This window comes from Ochotona princeps, chromosome 26 (genome assembly GCF_030435755.1).
Source record: "Ochotona princeps isolate mOchPri1 chromosome 26, mOchPri1.hap1, whole genome shotgun sequence".
Classification (NCBI taxonomy): Eukaryota; Metazoa; Chordata; class Mammalia; order Lagomorpha; family Ochotonidae; genus Ochotona; species Ochotona princeps.
The window spans coordinates 16,484,730-16,506,338 of NC_080857.1; the positions used below are offsets into that span (position 1 = coordinate 16,484,730).

The window sequence follows — 21,609 nt, forward strand, 5'->3', positions numbered from 1 at the left end:
TTTGCTTCTTCTACTCACCGTTGTGTCCAGTTCTATAAATTGTCATTTTTTTTTTAAGATTTATTCATTTTATTACAGCCAGATATACAGAGAGGAGGAGAGACAGAGAGGAAGATCTTCCATCCGATGATTCACTCCCCAAGTGAGCCGCAACGGCCGGTGCTGTGACGATCCGAAGCCGGGAACCTGGAACCTCTTCCGGGTCTCCCACGCGGGTGCAGGGTCCCAATGCATTGGGCCGTCCTCGACTGCTTTCCCAGGCCACAAGCAGGGAGCTGGTTGGGAAGTGGAGCTGCCGGGATTAGAACCGGCGCCCATATGGGATCCCGGGGCTTTCAAGGCGAGGACTTTAGCCGCTAGGCCACGCCGCCGGGCCCATTTTGTGTTCCAGTATTCCCGGCTTCGGATCGGCGCGCACCGGCCCGTTGCGGCTCACTTGGGGAGTGAATCATCAGACGGAAGATCTTCCTCTCTGTCTCTCCTCCTTTCTGTGTATCTGACTTTGTAATGAAAATAAATAAATCTTTAAAAAAAATACTGGAACACAAAATTAGGAAAACTATGGGCCTGGCGTAGTAGCATAGTAGCTAAAGTCCTCATCTGCATGCACTGGGATTCTATATGGGCACTGGTTTGTATCCCGATGGCTCCACTTCTCATCCAGCTCCCTGCCTGTGGCCTGAGAAAGCAGTATAGGATGGCCCAAAGCTGTGGGACCCTGCATCCACATGGGAGACCTGGAAGAAGCCCCTGGCTTCTGGCTTCAGATCTGCTCAGCTCCAGCCTTTGCTGCCACTTGGGGAGTGAATCATTGGACAGAAGATTTTCCTCTCTGTATATCTGACTTTCCAACAAAAATAAAATAAAATAAATCTTTAAAAACTAGGTAAATTAGGGTTTTTCTGCAACACAGGGAAGTTTTGTAAATAAAGATAAATCCCTCTTTCTCAGAAACTCCACAGGAAACATCCTCTCACAGCTTACATGCCTCTTGCATAAACCTATTTTATTGTATTTTTGTGTCTACTGAAGATTTGCTTGAAAGGAGACAGAACCATACTGAGATAGGGACAGATAGCTATTTGCCATCTGTTGGTTCATTTCTCAAATGTCTGCAACAGCCAAAACTGGGCCAGATCAAAGCCAGGAGCCATGACCTCGGTCTGGCTCTTCCAGGTGGGAGGCAGAGACCCACACCTGTCAACCATCAGCTGCTGCCTCCCTGGGCACTCAGCAGCAGGAAGCTGGTGTTGGGAATCAGCGGGGACTGAAACCCAGAACTTCTAGTTAGGATGTGAAAGTTACAAGCAGTGTCTTCTTGGCTGCACCAGATGCTTGCCGCAGAGCTAATCATTTCAAGACAGCTCACATCAGGCCAGCACTGTGATAGAATAGGTTAAGCTGCCGTCTGCAATGCAGGCCTCATGTTTGGACATTCATTCAAGTCCTGGTCATTCTACCTCCCGTCCAGCTCTCTTCTAATGTGCACGCAAAGGCAGTGGAGGATAGCCAAGGGTTTGTGCTCCTACACTCATGAGGGAGACCCAGAAGGAGCTTTTGGCTCCTGCCTTCAGCTTGGCTCAGGCTTGGCTGTTGCAGCCATCTGGGGAGTGAATCAGAGGATGGAAAAAATCACTTTGTCCCTCCCTCTCTCTTTGAAACTCTTTCAAGTATGTAAATACATCTTTATGTGCATGGCTGGCCTGGTGGCATAGCAAGCTAATTCTCTGTTATGGTGCTGGCATCCCATATAGACACCGGATCACATATAAGCTACTTTAGTTCCAGTCAAACCCCCTGCTATGACCTGGAAAAGAGCATCAATGCATATAGTGTTTGGGCCCCTGCACCCCACGTGGGAAACCTGAACGAAACGCCTGGCTCCTGTCTTCAGACTGACTCAGCTCCCGTTGTTGCTGCCCTTGGGGAGTGAACCAGCGGATGGCAGCTCTCTCTCTCTGTATCTCCTTTCTGTAAATCTTCCTTTCAAACAAAAATAAACACATTTTTTTAAAATAAAAAAGCATACATTACCTGTTTTTATTTTATTTTTTGAATGGGCTAAAACAACATTTTAATGCTTTTTTAGAGTATTTCCATGTTATTAATTTAACATGGACCAGCTTATTAAGATTCCATTACTAATATTACCTTTTTTTGTAAAAAGACTTTTTTTTTTTATTGTAAAGGCAGATATACAGACAAAAGGAGATACAGAGAGAAAAATCTTCTGTCTGCTGGTTCACTCCCCAAGTGGCTACAATGGCCAGAGCTGAGCAGATCTGAAGCCAGGAGCCAGGAACTTCTTCCAGGTCTCCCATGCAGGTGCAGGGTCCCAAGGCTTTGGACCATCCTCTACTGCTGTCCTAGGCTACAAGCAGAGAGCTGGATGGGAAGTGGAGCAGCCAGGATACGAACTGGTGCCCATACAGGATCTTGGTGCACACAAGGATAGGACTTTAGCCACTAGGCTACCACACCAGGCCCACATTTCCTATTTATTTTAGGAAAACATTTTGCCAGTCCAAGTGCAGTGGCTCAACAGGCTAATCCTCTGCCTTCAAAATCTGGCATGCCATATGGGCATCAGTGCTAGTCCTGCTGCTCCAGTTTCACTATACTTCCCTGTTTGTGGTCTGGGAAAGCAGCAGAGGATGGCCAAAGACCTTGGCTCCTTGCTCCCCCATGGGAGACCCAGCGGATTTGCTCAGCTCTGGCCATTGCAGCCATCAGGGGCGTGAACCAGCAGATGGACGATCCTTCTATCTCTCCTCACTCCGTAAATCTGCCTTTCAAAAAAAAAAAATGATAATAGCAGTCACTTTTTAAGCAGTTGAGTGAACACACAGTTACCATAACGAGAGTTTGAAATGAGGCACATTTTGAAGGTCAGATTTGGGGGGCTGGGCAATGTAAAACCAGTGTTCCTGGTAATATCTTGGTAAAAATGTTGAGGCTCTTCTAGGCATTCTTATTTCCTGCTTCTTATTGTTACAATATCCAAAATGGTCAGGAGAGTGGACCAGTGGACATCTACTGTTTAGATCTTTTTTTTTTTCTTCTGCTGATAACACGTGGATCTTCCAATTAAGTCACCATTGGTCTCTCATTCTCAGAAGCTAGGACTCAGAACTGGGGAAGTGTTTCCTAGGACTCAGGCCCAGCCAGTCAATTAACATCTGCCAGAGTTCCCGTGATCCCCACTGGGCCAATGGGAGTCTCCCTAATAATGTCGGTGGGACTACAGAGAAGTACAGTGTCAGCTGAGGCTTTAAGACTGGTGGAACTTAAGCATGCCTGCCATAAGCCATCTTTGCCATCACATGCTGACAGCCCTTCTGGGACTAAAGCCAACTCAGGGGTGCTAAGCCAATAAGGAAGCAGATTCCTGAGCACCCTGTTGAACACTTGGTTCCGGGCAGTACCCCAACCTTTCTGCTTACATAAGCCAGTAAGTCTTCACTCAGAAGTCGGTTCATCCAAGTTTGAGGTCAGTTGCAAAACTTGTAACTCAGAGTCCTAATGAACATCACCACCATTATCGCCATCATTATCTGCACCACCCCTTCTCCTCTTCCTGGAGCCAGAAACAAAAGTCCACTTCCTGAAGCAGAGCCCCAGATGATTGCAACACCCAGCTGTGTGTGGTCACCACAGGAAGTCCAGGGTGGCAGTGTCGGGTGTGGTGGTTGAGGAGGAAGCACCCACATCCTCTCCTGGAGCAGAGGAAACCCAAGGCCGGGGCCTGGCATTGAGACACAGGCTCTTGCTACTGATTCCCGAAGCAGGGTTATCTGTCTCATCTCTGAGCTCCTATTGCAAGTGCCTTGTTAGACACAGATCCAAATCGCTCCATTCAAGGGTCACTGGCACCTCATGGAGGGCATGTCATCAGGTTCCATTCTTGCTCATAAGGCTTTGTATTTGAATGCAACCATTCCTTAAAATAGCAATGCCTCCTGATTAAAAAAAAAAAAGTGGTAGTTCTAAACTATTGTCCCTTGCCCCTCCCTGATTTGTGGATGCAAATGATGTTTCAAAAACATTACTTAAAATGTAAAAGACCTTCAAGCAAAAGCAGAGTCAGAAAACCAAAGGGAAAAGAAGGAGTCTCTTTCAACCAATGATATTTGATTGGAGATGGTAAAAGAGCAGACTTATGTCCTATACACCAAGACTAAAACTCCGAGGGCTGCATCATCCTAGGATTGGTGAAATCGACAGCATTTCAGAACTATACAACCCTCAGAACGTGCACACCCTGAGACCCTGGGTGGATACTGGTTGGTGGTTCTCCGTCCCTGGGTACTGGTACATTTTGCAAGCCAGGTATGGCTTCCCCCTTTATCTCTCTCCTTTCCCCAGAAACAAGAAAAATAAATAGCAAATTTAGAAATGAAGATTTCACCCATTTATCCCTAACCCTTGATCCTCTCTACCCTAATCAACATGTAATTATCATGGAAAAAAAAAAGACTAAAACTCCATGATGGCAGAGACCATGATGCTTTCTGCCAATCAGTGCATTTATGGCACCTCATGTGATACCCAGCAAAAAATATTTGTTGTTGAATGATTGACCAAATAAGTAAATGAGCAAATGGGGCATGAAAACTTTGGAAAGGCCAGACCAAATAGCTCTCTAGGGAGCTTGCGTGGAGCAGATTACAGCTGTGGGAGCTTTTCTCTCTTTTCTTAGGCAGAACTCGCTGCATGGCCCTTTGAAAAACGCCACACTGGACACCTCTTCCTTTAGTGTTCATTCTAAACTGGACTCCTCTGTCTTTTTCAGTCCCAGGTTCCCTCAGCTCCTAGTAGGACACGGGGAGGCTGCTTCTGCCCTTTCTGCAGCTGATACTTCACCTCCTACAGCTTCACCTTGTGTTCAGTCTAGTTCTCTCCTCCAGAGCTGGGTCAATCAGATTCTCTGGTCTCAGACAGGAGACGGCTGACCTAGGCACAGGTGTAGGTCACTAAGAGGTAAGCAGCAGAGTGGTTTGTGTCGGAGGAAGGGCTCTAATGTTTTGTTGCTGACATCTGAGATGTCCCAAGTCCTACCTATCTCTGTCTTTAGCAGAATTCCAATAAATATACCTTTCTTGTCTCTAATATTGGCTTATGATAGCTACAACCAAAGCAACCATAATTTACACGTAATAGAAGATTCCTTGGAAATAGGGCTAGATTTTTACTCATTTATCATTTACTGAGCACTTCTGATATGTCAGGAGCATGTTAGGTGATAAAAACCCAGGGATAAATTAGGTCATCTCCTCAACTCAAAAAGCTTGCTCTCTATTGAGTTGTATCCAACCAGTCATTTATTCATTTAAGGAATAATTCATTTCTTCAGCTAATAATTGCCAACACTCATTAAATATGATGTAATGAGGCCTGGTACTAAGCATTTTTCATATTTAATTCTCCCAACAAATCTATGAGGAATGTCCCATATTACAGATGAAGAAATTGCATGTACAGAGATCGAAAGTAGCTTTGCCTAAGGTTTCTAAGTGCTGGGAAAGGGTCTGTAATTCTGGTAAGTACGATTTCTCTTTTTTTAAGATTTTTTTTTTTTTTTTTTGGAACATCAGATTTACAGAGAGAAGGAGAGACAGAAAGAAAGATCTTCCATCCGCTGGTTCACTCCCCAAGTGGCCACAATGGTTGGAGCTGAGCAGGAGCCAGGAGCTTCTTGCAGGACTCCCACACAGGCACATGGTCCCAAGGCTTTGGGCCATCTTCTGCTGCTTTCCTAGGCCACAAGCAGGGAGGTAAAAGGAAAGTGGAGCAGCTGGGACACAAACTGGCTCCCATATGGGTTCCTGGCACTTGGAGGTGGAGAATCAGTCACTGAGTTATTGTGCTGGTCACTCTCCTGCCCCCAATTTTTTAAAAAACAGACAATTCACAAACAATATGACATGTGCTTACCCAGATATGTATAAAGTAGACGGTGGAGAAAGGAAGACATTTTGCAGGGAGGTTGGAGATCAAGGGAGCCTTTACAGTTGGAGAGGTTTTGAAATGGGCTAGGCAGGCAGCAAGACAGGTCTGGTGAACTGAAGTCACAAGCCATCACAATGTATGATTCCATCCTCCTCCTTGTCGATCAGAATGCTCGCTATCCTGGGATGCACCTACTTCATCGGGGACCTGGAAGGAAGACACCATGAAAATATGGATACTGAGCTCTGTGTGGAACTTGTGGAGGTGCCAGATAATTCCCAAGAGGCTTCATGCCTGGAAAGGCACTGTCCCAAGCTCAGAAAGGAGACCAACCACAGGTGAGGATGGGTGATTTCTCTTCTGCTGCATCATTCGACCAGAGAAGATGTTTGTGTCTCCTTCCCCCGCCTCTTCCCCCAGTAGGCAAATCTCCTTTTGGGGTGACCCAGGCTCACGTGTATATGTGTATGTGTGTGTGTTTACTTTCTCCATTTTTAAATAAACTATACTGTTGTGCACTTTATTTATGCCAGCACTTAGAATTCTTGTTTTGGTGCATGACAAGAGTCTGGAGTAAACAGGTACACATTCCGCACCCCTCCTCCCACCATCCACCCCAGCAAGAGTTTGAGTAATCTTGAAGAAAGAGTTGCATTCCATAGCACCAAGCTGTGCATATGAACTGTGCAAGATGATGATGATGAAGAAGCTACCCAGGCACCTGGAAGGGAAGCCTCTCTGTCTCCATGGAAACTGGGGTGCTCCTCATGACCTACTGAAGCCTCGGTGTTTTGTGAATTGCCAATGAGGCACAAAGCAGTCAGGTCATCATTCCTGCATGAAATCATTGATACTCACAAAAGCCCTAGAAGGAATTAGCTTCGCAAGACGAGTTAGGAAACTAGGTCTAAGTTTGCATGACTCATCCAAGACCATACATCATGAGTAAGCAGCAGAACAAGGCAGAACCAGGTATCCTGCCCTGGGGAAGCAGTGATGGGCTAACAGGGCTCCTCTAACCTGGCCAGATTCAGTCACTGTTTTTCACCTCCAGTTCTGGCTTTGCTTCTTGAGACCTGCTGTACTGGGCTCTGAAAGGATCGCTCCCTCCAGAGCACCCCTTTCTTCCTCCTCATGTCCAGCTCTCCAGGGCCTCTCATCTCTCAAGAGCCAGCTCATTGTGCATCTTCTGCCCAAAGCCTCTCCAGGTTCATTCATCACCTTTGCTCTGTGTCTGGGTGTCATTGAAATCCCTTGGCCTGTGTCCTACCAGATTCTTGCCCTGAAGACTACCCACACGGTGAGTTAACCTGCCCTGCCCTCTACCACCCCCAAGGAATCTCTGGCGCCTTTGGACGGCCTTTTCTTGTTGTTTTCTCTGTATGTGTGTTTCTTGTCTCTCATTAGAATAAAGCACCATAAGCCTTTTTCTTTCAGCCTCACCTATGCAGCCTTAGGTCCACATTGAGTTTGATGACCCAAACAGGATATTCAGCTTCTAAATTCTGCAAAAACTGATATCTGTAACACCCCCCCCACCACCAATGTTCCTACAGGTTTGGAGGAAAGGGCAGAGGCATCCATGGATGCAGTCATCCATGAATAATAGCCAACACTTTGTAATTGCTAATTGCCATGTCCTATTGAATATTCATGACATATGCTAATTCACGAAACCCTCAGGACAACTATTAGCATTCTCATAAATAGATGAAGATAGAGGGAGTTCACTCAGTCAGTCAGTGGGCCCAGTCAGGATGCAGACCTGGTTCAGACTATGACTGCACTTCCTTTTAAATCTTCTTTTTATCTTTACTTTGTTTTCATTTTATTTGAGAGCTAGAGAGACAGAAACAGAAGGAAATTTCCCCTCTGCTGGTTCACTCCCAAAGTACCTGCAACAGCCAGGGATAGGCCAGGCAGAAGCCAGGAACCTAGAATTCTGTCTGGGTCACCTGTGGCAGGAACCCAAGTACTTAAGTCATGACCTGCCTTCCTAAGGGTGTGCATTAGCAGGAAGCTGGACAGAAAAGTGGGGGAGCCAGGACTTTAGCTAGGCGCTCCAATATCGGATGCAAGTGATCCAGCACCAGCCCTTTAAACTGAATTCTCAGGGGATAACCGAACATTTCTTGCTGTAGTGCCTAATGCTTCTTTTCTAAACACTCCAGAAACAATAGGACTAAAAAGGTGAGAACACAATATTTATTATGCTTGAAGTAACATGGCAGGTGCATCATGCTTTAGCAATATAGTTCCTGCAATGGGGTGTATGAGGCAAGATGCCCTTGTAAAGAATTTGGCTCTTAAAGTGGTTAAAGACCGGGTTTTAATGACCAGTTACTGGCAGCATTGGAATTAGATCGGGTTTCCTGACTTTCAAGGAAAACTCTAAAGGAAACTGCACGGAAAACCCTGGCGGGGACAAACGTGAAGGGCAAGAGAAGGTGTATCTGCAAACTAAAGACGGTGAGATTGTCAAAAGGGCTAGCCTATAGATATCCACAGAGGAATTCGCTAATTAAATAACGAGCTACCTACCTTGCTCTGGAATTCAAAGCAAGGAACCTCCCAATAGGCAAGGGCAGAAAGGGCGCCCCCAGTCCGGGAGAACTGGGAAACCCGCTCTGGAGATTCAGGCCCAGCCTCTAGTCTTTGCTTCCAGTCTAATTGGCCAGTTCTTGCTGGACTCAGCCCACCCTTCCCGCTTGAACCATTAAGAAGCCAAGTCCTCCTCTTACCCACGCGAGCTGCTCTGTTCTTGCCTGTGATTGGCCAGGCCGCAACATGGGGTCCGCCTCCTGCCCCAACAGATTGGTCAGCGTCCCCGCAGGCCCGCGTCCGTCCTCAGCTCGTCCCCGCCCCGTCTCTCCCCGCCAGGGTCCTCTGGAGAGTCGGCCCCGCCCCCGCGTGACGGCCCGGCCGGGAATTGGCGGCGGGGCTGCAGCCATTTCCGGTTTCGGGGAGGTGGGTGGGGTGCGGAGCGGGACTTGGAGCCGCCGCCGCCGCCTCCCACAGATCCTGCCTTGCGCCTGGTGCTGCTGGGACGATGCGGCCGGGGCCGGGAGGCTGCTGTTGCCGCCGCCCGGTGCGGGCGAACGGCTGCGTGGCGAACGGTGAAGTGCGGAACGGGTACGTGAGGAGCAGCGCCGCTGTCTCCGCCGCCGCTGCCGCCTCGGGCCAGGTACGATGGATGGAACCGTGCGGCCGGGGCCGCTGGGCCGGGGGCACCCGAGGGCTAGGGGCGGCCGGGCGCGGCTCAGGAGCGCTGGCGGCGATGTCCGGTCGCTGCCTCGGCCTCCTGAGGGGGCAGGCGGGAGGCTCCGAGGGCGGCGGCGTGGGGGGCTCTCCCGTCCCTCCCGAGGCTGGGGCTGTGCCCGGAGCCCCCGGTCCCTTCCTCTGACAGCTCCGGCCACCTGTGCGGGTCGTCCCCCCTGAGAGGCGCTGGTCGCTCCACGGACGCCCTTGGGGTTCGTTTCTCAGCTCCTGTCCCTCCTCCCCAACACCCCACTTCCAGGTTCCGGTCCTCACACCCTCGAGGCGGTTGCTGCTTCTTGGAGAGTCATGCAGCCGCGGTCTGGGGACTTGGGGAGGCAAAGAAAGTTCGGAGATGGGGGCCAGGTGTAGACGAGACTCGGGGTCTCTCCGCAGCCGCTTTCTTGGTCCCTTCCACAGGCGAAGCCATTGGCCCCGGCCCCTTCCCCCAGCGGCGTTAGCTCCCGCCCAGCCCAGGCTCCAGGTTGAGTGCGGTGGTCGGCGGTGAGAGCTAGGAGCTGGAGAGTTGGCACGCTAGGGAGCTGGTTCTACCCGATGGTAACCCTGGATGAGTCGCCCTATACTAATTAACCAGGGCTGAGTCATCCCGCAAGGCCGGGCTGCCCTAAAATGCTCTGAAAAGATCTGAATTAGGTGTCCGCCTTCCAGTGCCCTGGGCTGACAGGTCATCTGCTGCCGGGGTGAGCCGGTTAAGATGCGAGCATGGGGGCCCGGCGGCGTAGCCTAGTGGCTAAAGTCCTCGCTTTGAACGCACCAGGATCCCATATGGGCGCCGGTTCTAATCCCGGCAGCTCCACTTCCCATCCAGCGCCCTGCTTGTGGCCTGGGAAAGCAGTCGAGGACGGCCCAATGCATTGGGACCCTGCACCCGTGTGGGAGACCCGGAAGAGGTTCCAGGTTCCCGGCTTCGGATCGGCGCGCATCGGCCCGTTGCCGCTCACTTGGGGAGTGAAACATCGGACTTCTGGCATGAAGACCACGATTTCTTTTCAAGTACTTTGTTCCCCTCGTCGGCAGCAGGAGTGTGACTTGCAAGTGTGCATGGATGATGGGGTTTTACCGTCGGTGCCTGGGGGCCTCCTCCCCAGATCAGTAGGTTTGAGAGGCAGGCCTGTTTGAAAGGGGAAAATACAGTGGTTCTCCCCAGGTTGTGTGGAGGTAATGAGCCGTGAGAGTTGGGGGTAAGAGATGAAAGAGCCTTGACCGCTGCTTGATGTGAGGTGTTCAGGCAAAGTGCTACCCGCAGGGTTTGGAAGGTTCGTTTTCACTTGCAGGGTCCCAAGGCTTTGGGCCTTCCTCTGTTGCTTTCTCAAGCTACAAGCAGGGAGCTGGATGGGAAGAGGAGCAGTTGGGAGTTGAACCAGCACTCAAATGGGGTTGCTAGCAAAGCAGAGAGAAGCTTAGTTTGCTATGCCGTAGCATGGTGCCCTTTCACTTTTTAAAATGTAAGTGGGTGAGCACCTCATCAAAAGTAGTGGAAGAATTTGTATTCCTGGAGGTCTAAATGGTACAGAATGTTGCAGGGAGATGCCATTGTTGGGATTATTAAATTCTCTGGCAGTGGAGGTGAAGTGAGATGTGGTTTTCACAGGAAGGAGGAAGCCAGGAGGAGAGTATTGGCGCTTAGAAGAGGTCTGTGTGTGTGCTTCTGCAGTCCCTCGAAGTGTGGTCTGATCTAGTAACCCAAGCTCCTCCCTGCCGTACTCGCTTCCCAGCTGAGTGGCTGCTGGTGGGGTGCTGGTGGGGTGGCCAGCCAGTAACATGAAGACAGCAAAAGGCTGCCATGCAGTTTAAAAGTCTGTGCTGGTCACATCTGGCTGGTCTAATGGAACATGTTAGTGAAGATGCTCCCTCAAAGCCCATCAGTGGCAGTTGGCACAGTGGTGCAGGTGGCAGCGCACCCTCCAAAAGTGCTCTCTGTGGCACAGCTTCTCAAACAGACTTCAGGTCTGCCCCAAGGGAAGGTCAGCTGTGAATATTGTTCTTCAGCATAAGACATGTAAGTAACTTCATGGAAGCAGTAGAGTATCTTGGGAAAAAATGTGTATAGATATATATTAAAGATCTATTTGTGTATTGTTTGGAAACGTTGATTTACAGAGGAGAGATAGAAAGATGTTCCATCCACTGGCTTACATCCCATGTGGCCACAACAGCTGGAGCTGAGCCAATCCAAAGCCAGGAGGTACTTCCCAGACTCGCATGTGGGTGCAGGGTCCCAGGGACTTGAGCCAACCTCTGCTGCTTTCCCAGGCCTTAAGCAGAGATCCAAAGCAGAGCAGCAGGGACCCAGTCAGTGCTTATAAGGGATGCTGGAGCTTGCAATTGGAGGATTAGCCCATTGATCCACCATGATAGTCCTTTGAAAATATTTTTGAAATTGTTTTGTTTGAAGTGATATGCCAGTGCTACAGCCTGGACCTGTTTTTTCTTTCAGTCTGGGTGAGATGTTGCCCACTTTGGCTTCAAAATACGTGCAAGACGCTAGGCTCACAGAATAGCATAACATGTTAGGCCTTTACTGTATTGAGTGTCACATGTCTGAGATGTGGATTCAGTTCCTTGCGTATCCGGAGGGCAGTCTCTTAAAGGAGGGAGACTTCAGGAAGTTGTAGGGGCTCCTCACACTCCTGACCAAGTCTAAAGGAATGTGTGCAGAGAGAGTAACTTGGACTTGGCTTTACAGCTGGATTAAGTAGGTGTTGTGGGAGGAAGGAATTAGGAAACAGTTGGACGTGGCTGTTTAATGGTGGTGGTAGACACAGTTCTCACCAGAGCAGCAGCTGAACAATAAGGCAGGAATTTTTCCCTCTGCCATTTGTGAGTGGGAGGAGGATGAGGCTTTATATTTGAGGTGAAGGTGGCAATTAGCCTTAGGGAAACCTCGACAGAAGTCAAATTAGAAGGAACCTTCAAGGATTCCTGTAAGTCAGCCCCTTTGTCTTTTTGTAGGACTTTATGAGAACCAGTCTTGACAGAGGGCTGTCCCTTTGCTAATGGCCTCCAGAGCATTTGCAGGACACAGGCAGCACAGTTGCATTAGGTAGTGAGCTTAACTAGTATTCTTTATAACATTTGATGAAATAATGCCACATTTTGGTTGCACTTGAAATGTAAGTTTGTTCATATGTTTTTATTTTTATTTTGTTAAATGCTTATTGGAAAGGCAGATTAACAGAGAGAGAGGAGAGAGGAGAGAGGAGAGGAGGAAAGAAAGGTCTTTCAATCACAGGTTTGCTCCTCAAGTGGCTGTAACGGCTGGAGCTGATCTAATCTGAAGCTAGAAGCCAAGAGCTTCTTCTGGGTCTCATGCGGGTCCAGGGTCCCAAGGCTTTGGGCCGTTCTCAGCTGCTTTCCCAGGTCACTAGCAGGGAGCTGGATGGGAAGTGGAGCAGCTGGGACACAAACCGGCACCATATAGTACCCTGATACCTGAATGGGGAAGATTAGACAATTGAGCCATTGCGTTGGACCCCGTTTGTCTTTAAAGAAAGTTTTTTTTTTTTTTTTTTTTTTTTTTTTTTAATTTGAAAGTCAGATTTACAGAGAGACAGAAGCAGAGAGAGGATCTTCAGTCTGCTGGTTCACTCCCCAAGTGACTGCAATGGCTGGAGCTGAGCCAATTCCAAGCCAGGAGCTACCTTTGGTTTTCCCATGTGAGTGGAGGGGCCCAAGCACTTAGCCATTCTCTGCTGCTTACCAGACCACAAGCAAGGAGCTGGATGGGAAGTGGAGCCCCTGTATGGATGCCGGTGCTGTGAAGGGGAGAATTAGCCTGTTGAGCCACCATTCTGGCCTCTGCTTGTTCATTCGTTCGTTCGTTCTTTATTCCTTCCTTCCTTCCTTTCTTTCTTTTAAAGATTTTTTTTTTTTTTAATTGGAAAGTCAGATATACAGAGAGGAGGAGAGACGGAGAGGAAGATCTTCCGTCTGCTGATTCACCCCCAGGTGGCCGCAACGGCTAGAGCTGTACCGGTCCAAAGCCAGGAGCCTGAAGCCTCTTCTAAATCTCCCACGTGAATGCAGGGTCCCAAGGCTTTGGGCCGTCCTTGACTGCTTTCCCAGGCCACAAGCAGAGAGCTGGATGGGAAGCGGGGCTGCTGGAATTAGAGCTGGTGTCTATATGGGATCTTGGTGTGTGCAAGGCGAGGACTTTAGCCACTAGCCTATTGCACCTGGCCCTGCTTGTTTGTTCTTAAAGTTTGATATTAATGATGTTGTTAAAGAGATATATTTTTGAAAATATGTTTATTTATTTGTTTGAAAGAGTTCAAGAGGGAGAGAAGAGAGACAGAAATCTTCATCATCCACTGGTTTACTCTGTAAATAACTAAAGCATCCAGGAGTGAGCCAGGCGAAGTCAGGACCCAGAGCTTCTTCCGGGTGTGCCACTCAGATGTAGGAGCTTTGGGTCATCCTCTGCTGCTCTCCCAGAAGCAAAAGTGGAACAACAGGGACTTGAACCAGTGCCTATATGGGATCTCAGTGGATGCTAACCTACTATTCTATGACTGGCTCAAAGGGAATCTTAAAATTATTAGAATAAATAAGATTTTCAAAGAGAAATTAGTGTACAAGTTGTGTTAAAGAGTAAGACAGGAAAGTAGACACGAAGTGTTCAGTGTGCTGCAAACGCTTAATGGAGGCAAATAACGAATGAAGGGTGTTTTTTTTTTTGTTGTTGTTTTTTTTTTTTAAAGATTTATTCATTTTATTACAGCCAGATATACACAGAGGAGAGACAGAGAGGAAGATCTTCCGTCCGATGATTCACTCCCCAAGTGAGCCGCAACGGGCCGATGCGCGCCGATCCGATGCCGGGAACCTGGAACCTCTTCCGGGTCTCCCACGCGGGCGCAGTGTCCCAAAGCATTGGGCCGTCCTCAACTGCTTTCCCAGGCCACAAGCAGGGAGCTGGATGGGAAGTGGAGCTGCCGGGATTAGAACCGGCGCCCATATGGGATCCCGGGGCTTTCAAGGCGAGGACTTTAGCCGCTAGACCACGCCGCCGGGCCCCGAATGAAGGGTGTTTTACAAAATAGCTGCTGGCTTTTCTTTGCCTGAGAGGAATCAGTACCTGGTGATTTCACATGTTAGTAGTTGACCAAAAGGAGAGGCAGGAACAGGAAGAGTAACTGGCAAGTTGTGCAGAGCCAGTGAAACATCTTCAAGATCTCAGGGCTTGCAGAAATAATGTAGTAAGTGTTCATAGCTTTTGGGACAGGAATTTCATTTCAAATGCTTTTACACCAAGAGCAAGAACATTTTAATTTTTAGTAACTGGCTCTGAAAGATTCCAGGGTCCTTTGATATTCTCAGGAATTCCCTTTAGTAAGAATTCTACAATTAGACATGATAGTGTTTTTTTTAGAACTTCGGTGTGCAGTGAAGGCAGACTTAATTTTCAGGTGGCCCAAGGTATCCTAAGACGCTAGTGCACTGGGACCAGTGTTAACTGGCTAATTCAATTAGATTGCATTTTTGAAAGAAAGAAGCAGTGTTTATCCGTAGAATAGGCAATTGAAAGGGATGGGTAGAGCACTGTTTGCATTCTGAGTGGGTGTGCCTTACTGATTAAATACAGGGCTTGTGGCTGCAAAAGTCAGTAGCTTTCTGAATAGTTCTCAGAGGGCTTCTGTAATAAAATTCGCAGTTCGTGACTGATTAAGAAAGTAAGCCCTTTGCTCTTGACCCATTTAATCTCAGAAAATTTATCTTATGTTTATTGTGTTTAACTGTGTTTAAGGCCCGTGATGAAGCGCGAGGCAGCTCTATAGCTCTATTTCCTTGTATGTATATATTTGTTTTAGGGCCAACATTTGGGACACAGAGAGAGAGAGACACAGGAATCTTCCCATTTGCTGGTTCAGTCCTCAGCTGTAATGGCCAGGGCCAAGCCACGCCAAAGCCAGGTTGCTAGCACTTCATCCGGGTCTTCCATATGGATGGCAGGGACAGGCACTTAGGCCATCTTCTGCTGGTTTCCCAGATACAAAATAACTTGAACTGGGTTGGAAATACAGCAGCTGAGACTCAAAGCAGTACCTCTAGGGGTGCTGGTGTTGCAGACGGCGGCTTAGTTGGCTGTACTGCAGTGCTGACTCCCTCCCTGAATGTAGAAATAATACACATTTATGATGGGATCTGAAACACTAGGACAGTGCTGTGTTGGGAGCTGATTTTTCTCGCGGATGGTTGTAAATCAGTCTGTTGCTTTGTGACTCTGAAGATAGTGCAGATGGCCATGTATGGAGACTGGAACTTTGTCAGGGAGCACGTAAGGAGACTGGGGAAAGTAATCAGTTCTTGTGGTCTGGAAAGATTAGAAAAAGTATTCACCTGTGAAATAAATCCCTTGAGTTGTTCTAAGTGAGTCTCGTTGCCTAATTGGTAGGTTACTGAGCAGAGATTTTAGTTTTACTCTTTGCATTGGGGCAGGTGTATCCCAGCAGTGCAGGAGCTGTTTAGGTAAAGGAACTGAGAGGGATGGGTGTTGGTAGGTAGAAGGACGACGGTACTCAGCTGGAAGGAGTGCCCGTGGTGTGGATGCTGGAGCGGCATCAGGCTGCTGGAAGGAGATACTCATGAGCCCGTGTGTACACACACACACACACACACAGGCTGCTGGAAGGACATACTCTTGAGCACGTGTGCACACACACACACACACACACACACACACAGGCTGCTGGAAGGACATACTCTTGAGCACGTGTACACACACACGCAGACACACGTGTGTGCTGCTAAACAAGACAGTGAGGGTCAGGAGAAAGCGGGGTGAGAAAAGCCCAGGGAAATAGGCTATTTCTTTAAGGAGAGGTAGGCAACATGTTTGGGCAACAAGACAGCAAAGATTATAATGGTAACAGGTAACATTTTTGAGTACAGGATCTCTCTCAGCTTTATCTAATCTTCACAGGAGCATTGCAAGGTAAATAGCCTCTCTGTTTCACAAATCAAAAGATTGAAGTCCAGATAACCTAAGTATCTGACTCTGTGTCAATGATTAGTAACCTTGGGTTAATTCAATTTTATCTAGCTGTTCCAAAGCTGTTCCTCTGGCTAGGGTCCAGAATTTACTATGAGTTTTTGGGGATTTAAATTAAATATTAGGGATGATAATAGAATTCCTTTCTTAAAAGTTGGTTTCTGGGGCCTGCCACTGTGGTGTAGTAGGCTAAGCTTCCACATCATATGAGCGCCAGTTCGTATCCTGACTGCTCTGGTTTTTTTTTTTTTTTTCTTTTTTTAAAGATTTTATTCATTTTATTACAGCCAGATATATAGAGAGGAGGAGAGACAGAGAGGAAGATCTTCCGTCCGATGTTTCACTCCCCAAGTGAGCCGCAACGGGCCGATGCGTGCCGATCCGATGCCGGGAACCAGGAACCTCTTCCGGGTCTCCCACGCGGGTGCAGTGTCCCAATGCATTGGGCCGTCCTCAACTGCTTTCCCAGGCCACAAGCAGGGAGCTGGATGGGAAGTGGAGCTGCCGGGATTAGAACCGGCGCCCATATGGGATCCCGGGGCGTTCAAGGCGAGGACTTTAGCTGCTAGGCCACGCCGCCGGGATTTTTTTTTTTTTTTTTTTAAAGATTTATTTTATTTTTATTACAAAGTCAGATATACTGAGAGGAGGAGAGATAGAGAGGAAGTGGAGCTGCCGGGATTAGAACCAGCAGCCATATGGGATCAAGGCGAGGACCTTAGCCACTAGGCCACACTGCCGAGCCCTGCTCTGGTTTTGATTCAGCTTCCTGCTTATGGCCTGGGGAGGCAGCAGATGATGGCTCAAGTTCTTGTGTCCCAGCACGCATGTGGGAGACTGGGAAGAAACTTCAGGCTCCTGGCTTCAGATCATTCCAGCTCTGGCCCATTGCGACCATTTGGGCAATGAATCAGATGGAGAGACCGAGATCTTTCTCTCTCTGTGTCTCTTCTCTTTCTATAACTCTGCCTTTCAAAACAAAGCAAGGCACAAAGCCAGAACAGTTACAGTGTGTCTGATCTGTTCTTGGAATTTTACTGGAACATCCTTGTCTCTTCCTACTGCATGCCACACATACTAGAGAGAATGGTTTGAAGCTCTGTGCTGATCCAGCAAGCTGCGCCATGCTTTGAATGTGTATTTCCAGAAATGCTTTTTTTTTTTTTTTGTAAATAGGGACCCCCCCTTTTTTTTTTAAGATTTGCTTACTTGAAGGGCAACATTACAGAGAGAAAGGGAAGGGCACGCACACAGAACTCTGTCTGTTTGTCTGTCTGTCTTCTGGCTCAGTCCCCAAATGGCCACAGTGGCTGAGGCTGGGCTGGTCTGACGCCAGGAGCCAGGAGCTTCTTCCCTGTCTCCTAGGCAAGTGCAAGGGTCTGAGACTTGGGCTCTCTACTGCTTCCCCAGGCTTGTTAGCAGGGAGCTGGGTGGCAAGTGGAGCTACAGAGCCGAAGTGGTGTTTGTGTGGGATGCTGGCATCACAGATGGCAGTTGTTCCTACCATGCCACAACACGGCCACAGGGATACTTTAAAAGAAAACCCAAAACTTATTTTATTTGAAAAGAAGAAGACAGAGACCTTGCACCCACTCCCAGGTGCCCTCAACAGCTAGGCCAGGCAGAGGTCAGGAAGCGGGAGCTGGAGTTAAGTCTCCCTGTAGGTGACGGGCCAAAGCATTTGATCTGTTATCTGCTGTCATTCAGGATGCCTTAGCAGGAAACTGGATTAGAAGTAAACAGTACTCCAACCAGCTCTTTAATAATAAGGGTTGCAGGCATCTCAAGTGGTCGGTCGCTTAACCCACTGTACCTTACCTATTCCTGTTTTTGTTTAAGAGGCAGGGAGACAGAGAGAGATAAGCATAAGAACACCCAAAGTTCATGCCCGTGTGCAGATACACTCCCAGGATCCCTGCAGTGGTCAGGGCTGCTCCAGGCCAAAGCTGGGAGCCAGGAACTCAGTCCAGGTGTCCTAGGTGGGTGGCAGGGACCCAGTCACTTGAGTCTTCACGTGCTTCCTCCCAGGGCGCACAGTCACAGGAAGCTGGAGTCAGGAGTGGAGCTGGGACCTGAGCCCGGGTGCTGATAAGGGATGCCGGCGTCTTTTAACTGTTAGGCCAAATGCTTGTTTCAAGAAGTTTTAAAAAATGGCTCCAGTTTCATCAGTTTTGTTCTGTTGCTGTCCACAGCAATGGACTTGGTGGACGGAGCCAATAATAACACGCATGGACTCTGATAGTCAAAAGCCGAAGTTTATTAGTGGCATCAGACTTTATACACTGAGGGTCATATGGGATAAGGGAGGAGGTATTGAGCTTATCAACAAAACCCATCAACAGTTTCTATACTTTTGTTTGGAACTCCTTTTGTTTTTTATAATCTACCAAGTGTTCTCATTCACATGCTATCCACTCAACTGTTCTCATACAAATGATACCCAATCAGTTATACAAAAGGTATCCATTCGGTTGTTATCATACAAATATTGTCCAGTCAATTGTGATCCTGTGCTCACTGACCTTCTAGGGTCACAATGTCCTCCTACATTGGTCTGTTTGTTATGTTTACTGTTGTGCTGGTATTTTGCGATCCCCAGAAAATCATCAGGAGTCTGAAGTCAGTGCAAACGCAAAAAGGCGGTTTATTCAAAACTAACGTAGGCTCCCAGCCCAGCAAGACGGGGGAGCAGTAGCAGCCACCACTAAGGTGGCCAAAGCAGGAAAAACCGCAGCAGAAGGGGTAGAAGAAGGTCTAGAGAGAGAGAGAGACAGATAGGTATTCAACAGCACATGGTTCGTACACATTTCAGGCCAATTCCATATAATTATGCAGTCATGATTGGTCAGTTTAACTGTTAACTGTTTTAAAAATAACAAATTGGCAAGCTTGTGATGGGTTTGAAGTAAGCAACTTTCAAAAAGTTCAAACTGGTGGGCTATAGGGCAATGGGTCTTATCTAACACCAGGGACCTGCTTCCTGAAGAGTGCTCTGCCTACGTGACCTGCCAGGTGTTCTGCTGGGTGTCACGTAGGCTGCCAGGCCTGGAGTTCACACAGCCCCCAGCCAAGCAAGTGAGGCAAAAATCGCAAAAGCAGAAAACACGTAGGTTCTTCATTTACTACCTTACATAGGGTAAGAGATAACCTGCCTGAATACTGTGAGTAGGTCCCTCACTATATTGAATGAGGTTACATTTTAGTTGTCCGCTGTAAACTAGCCTCCAAGTTCTCACATTGAAGACAGGTCACCTCTTACTCCACCCCAGAAGACCACAATTCAGAATTCAGTATTTGCTAAATTTGTCAAATTACAGAGAATAAATCCATAACCATAAGTAAGCATCCTTACAATAAAAAAAATTCACATACTAAAAATGGATTTTTTTTTTAAATTCAAGGTTTAAGAAAAATTGACCGTTTAGAAACAAGGCTGCAGTGAGAGGTTCTCTCCATCCTGTGCTTTGGAAGAGTGCTCACTGCTCCTGGAAGATCCGATCTTATTTTATTGGAAAGGCAGATGTACAGAGAGGAGAAGAGACAGAGAGAAAGATCTTCCGTACAGTGATTCACTCCCCAAGTGAGTGCAACGGCCGGTGCTGTGCCGATCCGAAGCCAGGAACCAGGAACTTCGGGTATCCCACGTGGGTGCAGGATCCCAAGGCTTTGGACTGTCCTTGACTGCTTTCCCAGGCCACAAGCAGGGCGCTGGATGGGAAGTGGAGCTGCCGGGATTAGAACCGGCGCCCATATGGGATCCTGGTGCGTTCAAGGCGAGAACCTTAGCCATTATACTATTGCACCGGGCCCAGAAGATCCGATCTTTATGTCCCTTTAGTGTCAGGGCCTCAGTTCGGAGTGGCTTGTAGCCACTCAGCTACAGTGTACCCTGTTCGCACTCTCCTGTAGCCAAGGGATAGCTGTGTGATGAAGTTATGGCCAAAGGAAATGGAGCCATGTACTGTTGCTGCATTATATTCTTTAAAAACAGAAACTGGGCCCGGCACAATAGCCTAGTGGCTGAAGTCCTCGCCTTGAATGCGCCGGAATCCCATATGGGCACCAGTTCTAATCCTGGCTCCATTTCCCATCCAGCTCCCAGGCTTGTGGCCTGGGAAAGCAGTGGAGGACGGCCCAAAGCCTTGGTACCCTGCACCCACATGTGAGACCTGGAAGAGGCTTCAGGCTGCTGGCTTTGGATTGGTACAGCTCTGACCATTGCGGCTGCTTGGGGAGTGAATCATCGGACGGAAGATCTTCCTGTCTGTCTCTCCTCTCTGTATATCTGACTGTGATGAAGTGAATAAATCTTTAAAAAAAAAAAAAACATAGTGAGACTTCTGCTTCCAGATTGGGTTTAATAGAAGAGGTAAAGCATCGTTTTATAGAATAACTAGTAAAAATCATCTCGGTTGCACTAAGAGGCCATAGCAGTGTTGGTCCTTTTGAGTGACTGTTGTGGTGCAGCCGATGAAGCCACTGTAAAGCCCTTTGGGGTACCTGGGTCTTAAGTCTGCTTCCAAATCCAGCTTCCTGCTAATGCCCCTGGGGGCAGCAGATGATGACCCAAATGCTCTGGTTCCTGTTACCCTCATGGGAGACCTAAGTGGAGTTCCTGGTTCCTGGTTTCCACCTGGCCCAGTCTGGGGTGTTGCAGGCATTTTAGAATTAACCAGTAGGCTCTGTCTCCATGCCCTCGTCACTCTACCTTTCAGTTAAATAAATGCATTTTATTCTTTTTAATTATTGTTTTTATTTTTGATGATTTTTATATAGTTGATTAGGGTGATTAGGGTCAAGGGAAACCTTCTCATGAGGTTTCGATAGTTCAACTGTTCCAATTTACTGCCAATCTCACCACTCCAACCATGATGAAATGTCCAGAACCCACTGGCTGACACAATCCACCTTAGAGTCTCCGTTTGCCCACTTAGTTATTCACTGCCAACACTTGGCTGGGATAGTTGATCGATTTGTTCTGTCCTCCATCCTCTGTTGTGGTACCAGGTGTCCTCTGCAGACTCCAGTGTGCTGCCATATCCTCCATTTGCACCTGGATATTCTGTCCACTGCTCTATTTGAGTCAGTGAGGAGAAAAGTTATTGTTACTTATTTGAAAGAGAAAGGTGGAGGCAAGAAGGGTTTTTCTATCTCTTGGTTCGTTCCCTGCATGTCTCATAATAGCCTTAACTGGGCAGGAGCCAAGAATGTAATCCAGTTTTCCCACACAGGTGGCATGAACTTGAGTATTTGAACCATCACCTTTTTTGCTGAGCGTGTATCAGCAGGCTGCTAGAGTCAGGGGTGGAGACGAGCGGTGCTCCAGTATGGGATGTGGAGTCCTATCTGCAATGCCGGATACCCATTTCACATCTGGATAGATTTTACACAGT

At 48.0% G+C, this 21,609-nt stretch overlaps 1 protein-coding gene across 1 annotated transcript in view; it reads left to right on the forward strand.

Moving 5' to 3' along the window:
- The first annotated feature begins 8,815 nt into the window (after positions 1–8,815).
- SPTLC2 (serine palmitoyltransferase long chain base subunit 2) overlaps positions 8,816–21,609 on the forward strand; it is a 73,309-nt gene continuing 60,515 nt past the window's right edge. Inside the window, exon 1 of the mRNA XM_058655436.1 lies at positions 8,816–9,133. Coding sequence (XP_058511419.1) covers positions 8,999–9,133 — 135 coding nt within the window. The 5' untranslated portion in view covers positions 8,816–8,998. The remainder of the gene's footprint in view (positions 9,134–21,609) is intronic.